This window comes from Leopardus geoffroyi, chromosome E3 (assembly GCF_018350155.1).
Source record: "Leopardus geoffroyi isolate Oge1 chromosome E3, O.geoffroyi_Oge1_pat1.0, whole genome shotgun sequence".
In the NCBI taxonomy this organism is placed as follows: Eukaryota; Metazoa; Chordata; class Mammalia; order Carnivora; family Felidae; genus Leopardus; species Leopardus geoffroyi.
In genome coordinates this window covers 38,228,905-38,236,361 of record NC_059340.1, presented here as the reverse complement: position 1 = coordinate 38,236,361, position 7,457 = coordinate 38,228,905, and the positions used below count along the sequence as shown (strand labels likewise).

General features: G+C 47.0%; 1 protein-coding gene across 2 annotated transcripts in view; it reads left to right on the top strand.

Moving 5' to 3' along the window:
• Positions 1-1,507: 1,507 nt before the first annotated feature.
• DNAJA3 (DnaJ heat shock protein family (Hsp40) member A3) overlaps positions 1,508-7,457 on the top strand; it is a 29,795-nt gene continuing 23,845 nt past the window's right edge. The window contains exon 1 of one of the 2 annotated variants that reach the window (XM_045460809.1): positions 1,508-1,788. In XM_045460809.1, coding sequence (XP_045316765.1) covers positions 1,578-1,788 — 211 coding nt within the window. In that variant the 5' untranslated portion in view covers positions 1,508-1,577. The remainder of the gene's footprint in view (positions 1,789-7,457) is intronic. The other variant, XM_045460808.1, reaches the window with a different exon arrangement.

The following is a 7,457-nucleotide window of genomic DNA, read 5'->3' as shown; positions in this document are numbered from 1 at the left end:
TTTTTTTTTTTTAGAAGTTTATTTAAGCAAACTCTACACCCAATGTGTGGTTCGAACTCACGACCCAGAGATCAAGTGCCACATGCAGGGCACCCCCAAGGCCCATATTCTTAATCACTATGCTGAAAACATTTAAGTATCGATTGAATATATTCAATGAACTCGTTTCTCCGCTTCTCACTTCATGACAAGCTTTGTCTTCTCTAAAAGGCCTTGCTGCTAGCTTCCCTAGCCCAAACTCTCAACTTCTCCTTATATTTTACAATAGCCTTGTAACTTTTTCACTACACCGGTGGTTTTTAAACCTTTTTGAATCTCAGAGCCTGTGGAGAATTTGATCAATGAAAGCTATGGCTATCTATGCAGATTAACATCCACATCCACAAAAATTTGGGTACAATGGGTAGAAGTGGCAAAGAACACACTTCATCTTAAACCCATCAGTGAATCCTCAGGTTTCCTTCTTATTGTTTGGGGTGGTGGTTGGGGGTGTGTAAGCTGAAACTCCTTAGTAACGCTTACTGGGCCAGATTCCAGCCTCATCTCCAGTCACACACCCTAAATTTAGGGCTTAGGCAAACAGGGCAATCACTTTCACACCTCTGAGACATCTGCTTTTGAAGTGTCTGCTGCTTGGAATACTTCTCCCCTCCACCTCTACCTGACGCACTTTTCATCAAAGTCCAACTGGAATGTTAACTCTCAGATGTCTTCCCTGACACTCTAGTCTCCGCAACTTGTTCCAGAAACCCCTCACTTCCGTGTCTCTAACACGGTTTATATCTACAACAGCACTGACCACGTTATGTCAGTTGCTAAGGAGCAGGTCTCTCTCGATTCAGAGTTTGCTCCCCCGGAGCAGGGATGGCATGTCATTCACCGTTGTATCCCCAGTACTCTACAACGTGCGTGAAACACAGTAGGTGCTCACCACGTTTATTAAATTCGTTTGTGCGGGGCTCGGCTCTCCCTTGGCGACTGGCAAGTTCATCACAGGTTTGCAGGAGCCTTAACACGCTCAGGACAGAACCGAGTGATCAAAGTCAGCCCCGCGGAGAATCAGCTAGAGAGAAAGTGAGCTTGAGGCTAGGCTTTGGAAGTAGGGCAGAGGCCCCCACGAGCTCACGCTGACACAAAGTGAGCAACACTCACGCAACACTTACAGCATCAGGTCAGGGGAAAAAGACCGCGCACTGCATGCTGGGACTGCGCGACTGACGGCAGCATTGCACGCCGGGATATGTAGTCCGGCCCTTCGCGGGGATCCTGAGACCAGTTATACCCGAACACACTCAACCACGTCTCTACATAGATAAGGTACAATATTGGCCATCCATCACAGAATGACGAGGTCCTTCACGGCACGCATACCTAGTTGCACTCCTCAGAGGAAGCCTCATTTCGGTGTTGGCAACCAGAAAGTCGCATTGGGTGCTGCTGCGCATGCGCAACGCTTGCGCTTGTGCGTGTGCGCGCGCACGGGCCCCGCCTCCGGAAGCGCCATCGCAGCGCCGGCGCGCTGTCTTCGCGACGCCTCCTTGAGCCGGGTGGCGCAGGCGCAGTGTCCCTAGGCCAAGATGGCGGCGCGGTGCCCCACACGCTGGTTGCTGGTGGCTGTGGGGTCCCCGCGGCTGCCGGCTACAGCGGGGAGAGGAGCCCGGCCACCCAGGGGGGACGTGGTGGGGGCTTCACTGGGCCACAAGCTGAACGTCACTGCATTCTCGCCTTCCCTGAGAGCTCGAGGCTCCGGGGCGCTGCTGACATTGAGAACTGGTGTCAGCTTCAAAGGTGAGGGTAGGCTCCAGCGCCCGAGTAGGGGCTCTAAGGCCCAGAAGGGACTGACTCGATTCGGCTACGGGGGTAGCGGGTGGACGGTATCTTCTGACCTGTATGCAGAATTGCTTGGAGAGACCGGCGAACAGGAGGCAGAGAGACCCAAATGGCTACTGAGAAATGGTAAACCAGGGAGAGTTGCATGGAGCCCTCGGCGGCAGTACTGAAATGTTCCGTAGGCCTACAGTCTTCTCTTCTTTATCAACATTTCTAGAAGCCTCTTTCCAGCCTGCCACTGCTCCCTTACCCTATTCCGATCCCGTCTCCTCCTTTCACCTTATAGCCGGAAGGGAGGAGGTAACGGCCATTCGGTGAGCACCTGTTATGGTGCTAGGTACTTTGTGCCCCATCTCACTTGGTGGTAACAACCCTGCAAGAATGGAGTCGTCATCCCCATTTTAAAGAACGAGAAACTGAGGTTCTAGCAAGAAGAATTGACCCGCCCAAGGTCATAAAGCTAAAAGAGTAGAGTTGTCCTTTAATAGCTTACGCTCTTTCCGTCACGTGGTTTTAATTGAAGGATACACTTAGTAGTCTTTTATAAGTTCTTAAATTGGCAACTGTAATAAAAATACAAACTAACATTTATCGAGCGCTTTTCTGTGTACCCGGCATGGGTCATTTCCATGTGATAGATGCTATTACATTTTACAGGCAAAGAAGCTTAAGCCTAGGTATTAAACGACTTGTAGAAAGTGACAAAGTGAAAAGATGGTAGAGCCCTCATTCAAAACCAGCTTTCTTAATTGATGGAGGCGATACAGAAGTGATATGTATTAAGCCTTTAGGTGCTTGTCTGTGATGGTTCTTCTGCTCTGTGTTGGATGACTTCTGTTAGGAGGAAGGAGGAAACACTGAATAACCAACCATGTGTCTGAATTGTCTTATTGGTTGTGTTCCCTACAATTTGTGCAAGTGATATTTATCTATATATTTACAAAGGTAATTAATTAACAGTCCCTGACAAGATAACCCACACAAGATAATTGCCTGTTGGGGTGCAATTTTGTAATGCTTGTGTAATAAGGGAGTCATTAAAGCATCAGTAATCGTTATTCTTTTGTAAAGTGAACAAATTCACCTCTACCAGTGTGTGTGTGTGTGTGTGGGGGGGGGGGGGACCTGAGTTATTTAATCTCTTTGAACCCCTGTTTCCTTAACTGTGAAAATTTGTTCATTGATTCAGGTATTTATTGAGAGTCTGCCATATGCTGGCCACTATTCTAGTTACTGGGGATACAGCAGAGAACAGAGTGATTGGATGAGGTTTTGGTCAAGTGATCCCATTTTTTAATTCTGCTCTTGCCACCAATATTTCCTCACGGGTAGAGCAGTAGTCTCTTCAGGTTTCTTCAGGGTTATTCGGAGCGATGTCATGTTGTATTTCTCAGTATGAGCAAAAGTGGTAAGTTTCAAGTTTTGCTAACTTTTTCTAATGTCAGTGTTGTTTTAAATAGAATTTGGCTGCATCTTTTTGTTCATTTATTCCTTAGGTAATTATTAAGCTATTTCTGTTCATAGTACATTTGTACAAGTTTGGGGAGCATTTTTGTTGATTGTGTATATATGAGAGAGATAGGCAGGCACTGAGTACTGAGCCTTTGGGGGACCCTTACTAAGGAACTGCATTCAGCACATAGCCCAGAATGGGCATGTTTTGTATCACATGATGAATATTTTTGAGAGATGACATCCTTCAAGACACACTCTTGTTATTACATCTAAAGTCATCAACTCAGCTCCCAAACATGGGTCTTTGATCTTCTCTCAAATCTAGTAATACAATTAGAGGACATAAAACAACACTTTAATTACAACTTTTCTCCCAAGGCAGAAAAATATGTAGTTATTTGACTCTGGGTTAGTCATTCTTGGAGTGATTTGGAGGCTGATCCGATTCTGGGTTCTAAAAAGGGCAAGACATTGTTCTTGGGGGAAAGTTTGTCCATTAAATGAACTTTAATTATTTAAAAAAAAATTTTTTTTAAATGTTTATTTATTTTTGAAGGAGAGAGAGACAGAGTGTGAGTGGGGTAGGGGCAGAGAGGGAGGGAGACACAGAATCCAAAGCAGGCTCCAGGCTCCGAGCTGTCAGCACAGAGCCCGACGCGGGGCTCAAACTCACAAACCGCGAGATCGTGACCTGAGCCGAAGTCGGCTGTTCAACCAACTGAGCCACCCAGGCGCCCCAAATGAACTTTAATTATTGTTAACCATTGGTGCTTTTTGGATAATGTCAAAAGTCATCAAATTTGTAATAGTTAAATGTGATTTGTCTTTATTCGCATGCAGTTTTGCACGTTACGTTGTTACATCCCAGTGTTTCTTGAGTCCGAGGTCTCTGCTCACGTTCTTGGAGCTGCCACTACCGGTCTCTTCCTGGATTGGAAGGAGCCTGGGGGTGGTGGGGGCTTACAGGACCAAGGCAGCCCCTCACTCCTGAGTGAAGAGGGACTGAGTATAGGAGCACTAGGCCGCTAGCTCTGTTTCTCTTAAATCTGACCAAAGAAAGACCTCTGTGGTCGCCTAACTCCCACTGCTTCCACGCTGTCTGCTCCTTGTGTTCTGGGGGGTCTAGGGTGCGGGACAGGAAACAGTATGGGGATACTGAAGGTCGAGATTGACTTGCTGCTTCTGATTTCTCATCATTCTGACTCTTTCCTACTCGTCCTCCTGTCTGGTTACCTTGGCCCCCTTCCTGGATATCCCTCAACACACCTGGTTGTGTTTTGTGCTCAGATTAATTTTAAGTAGTCTCCCAGTCCTCCAGTTTGTTGTGGGTTGTTTTTGAGAGCTCTTTCTCATGCAAAGGTGTTCCCTTCCCTGTTTAACACTTGCAGTGACTCCCTGTTGCCCTCAGGATAAAATCTTGACTCCTTAGGATAGCTCAAAGGCCCTTTGCCGTATTCCTAGGCCTCATTAATCAGCATTATTATCTCTAACCACATCTCTACTTGTATAAAACGTATACAAGTTACATCATGCAGTTATTAGGTGTGTGTGAACTTTCATGTGAACCAAAGATGATCTATGACTTAGCAGCCAAATGAGGCACTTTTGAAAATATAAGAGGAATCTGTTGCAAATGACATAAGGACTACAGGTGTAATTCTGGGCAGATTCAAACCTTTCCTTAGCCTAGCTAATTTCTACAGTTTAACAGCAGCTGCCTTAAAAGGCCTTTTCCTGAACTTTTTCAGTTGGGTTGTCAGTGCTTCTCAACTGGGGATGATTTTGCCCTGCAAAGGACATTTGGCAATGTCTGGAGACATTGAGTTGCTCTCTTGTGACAGGGGTAGAGGGGCAGTAGAGTGTACTACTTATAAGTTGTTGGTGCTGCTGAACATCCTTTGACATATAAGTTGTTCAGTTTGCCAGGGATGCCATAAGAGAGAACCACATTTATCCTCACATTTCTAGAGGCTAGAAGTCCAAGATCAATGTTTTGGCAGAGTTGTTACACATCCTACCTCCAGGGGCACCTGGCTGGCTCAGTCAGAAGAGCATGAGACTCTTGATCTCAGGATTGTGAGTTCTAGCCCCACGTTGGGTGTAGAGATTACTTAAATAAATGAAAACTTAAAATTAGGATCTTACCTCGAAATAACAGTCACATTCTGAGGCACTGGGGATTAGAACCTCAACGTATGAATTAAGAGACATAGCCCATAACAATAGGAAAGCCCCTTCACCAAGAGGAATCCAATAGCATCCTCAACATTGTGAGGTTGAGAGACCCTGGTTAGGTGACCCTATGTGTGTTCTCACTGTGCATGTCCTTGTGTACTGTTTCTTTGTACACTGTCTCCCACGCTCCCATGTGGACTGTAAGCTCCTTGACGGCGCTGGCTTTGGTCTTGTCTTCGCATTGTATCCTCCCTGCCACTACAGTATTAATATCTTGAATAATGTAAGCTCTAGGAAGGCAGTGTCTGAATGGTCTGCTGCCTATTCCCAGCACAGAACTCAGTGCCTGGCAAGTAGTACATGTTCAGTGAGTATTTACTGAATGAATGAATGGTGCATCCAGAACCTTCTCTGTAGGCTGAAGTTCGACTTAGAAACCTGGAGCTGTCGTGATCTTCATGCTCTTTCTTACTTGGCTCCCTTCCACTCCCAGCCCCGTGTCTTCAGTTGTCACGGAATGGGTTGGAGGTTAGGCAGGGCTCAAGTTGTGGGGCAGCTCCTCCTGCTTCACTTGGTGACAGACCAGTCCAAGTTAGTTCTCTCCTCTATGCACAGAGGGCAGTTGAGTGGATGTGTCCGCCAGTGGACGTTCCTCCTACTGCTGATGCCAGAGGCATGAAGGGGGGCAGGGCATGTGGCTCTCTGCCTTGGGCTTTGACCCCAGTTAGCTGTTAGTTTCAGGCATAGGGCTTTTTAACCCCGTGTGTCTATTTAGGTGTTTTTTTGTTGTTGTTGTTTGTTTGTTTTAGGAGAGGGGCAGCACTTTTATCAGATTCTCTTAGATCTGTAACCTTAAACACTGAGAACCATTTTTTCTTCTTTTCTTTTTCTTCCTTTCTCTCTTTCTTTCAGAGAGAGAGTGCGAGTGGGGAAGAGGGGCAGAGGGAGAAAGAGAATCCCAAGCCGGCTCTACACTCATCACAGAGCCGATGTAGAGCTTGATCCCATGACCCTGGGATCATGACCCCAGCTGAAATAAAGAGTCAGCCTCTCAGGGTGCCTGGGTGTCTCAGTCAGTTAAGCGTCTGACTTCGGCTCAGGTCATGATCTCATGGTTCGTGAGTTCGAGCCCCACATCAGGTTCTGTGCTGACAGCTCAGACCCTGGATCCTGCTTCAGATTCTTTGTCTCCCTCTGTCTGCCCCTCCCCCATTCACACTCTGTCTCTCTTTCTCAAAAACAAACATTAAAAAAAAAAATAGGGGCGGGGCGCCTGGGTGGCGCAGTCGGTTAAGCTTCAGCCAGGTCACGATCTCGCGGTCCGTGAGTTCGAGCCCCGCGTCAGGCTCTGGGCTGATGGCTCAGAGCCTGGAGCCTGTTTCCGATTCTGTGTCTTCCTGTCTCTCTGCCCCTCCCCCGTTCATGCTCTGTCTCTCTCTGTCCCCCAAAAAAAATAAATAAACGTTGAAAAAAAAAAAAATAGGGGCACCTGGGTGGCTCAGGGGGTAAGCATCCAACTTCGGCTCAGGTCATGATCTTGTGGTTCGTGGGTCGAGCCCCGTGTCGGGCTCTGTGCTGACAGCTCAGCTCAGAGCTTTGTCTGATGCTCTGTCTCAAAAATAAATAAACGTTGAAAGAAAAAAAAATTTTTTTTAATTAAAAGAAAGTCGGCTGCTCAACCGACTGAGCCAGCCAGCACCCTGAGTACCGTTTCTTTAGTTCTTTAGTTCTCACATTGAGCATGTGGCAGAATTGTCGCCTGGAGGGCTTATTAAACACAGCCTGCTGGACCCCACCTCCAGATCTCTGATTCAGGTCAGGGGTGGGGCCTGAAAATGGACAGTTCCAACAAGCTGATGATGCTGCTGGTCCAGGGACCACACTCTGAGAACCACCCCAGAACCACATCCCCAAGGTTGTATGGTGGAGGCAAAGAACCTGGAGAATTGTTAAGCATTAAGGAAGACAGCATATGAAGGTATGTGGCACATGGCAGG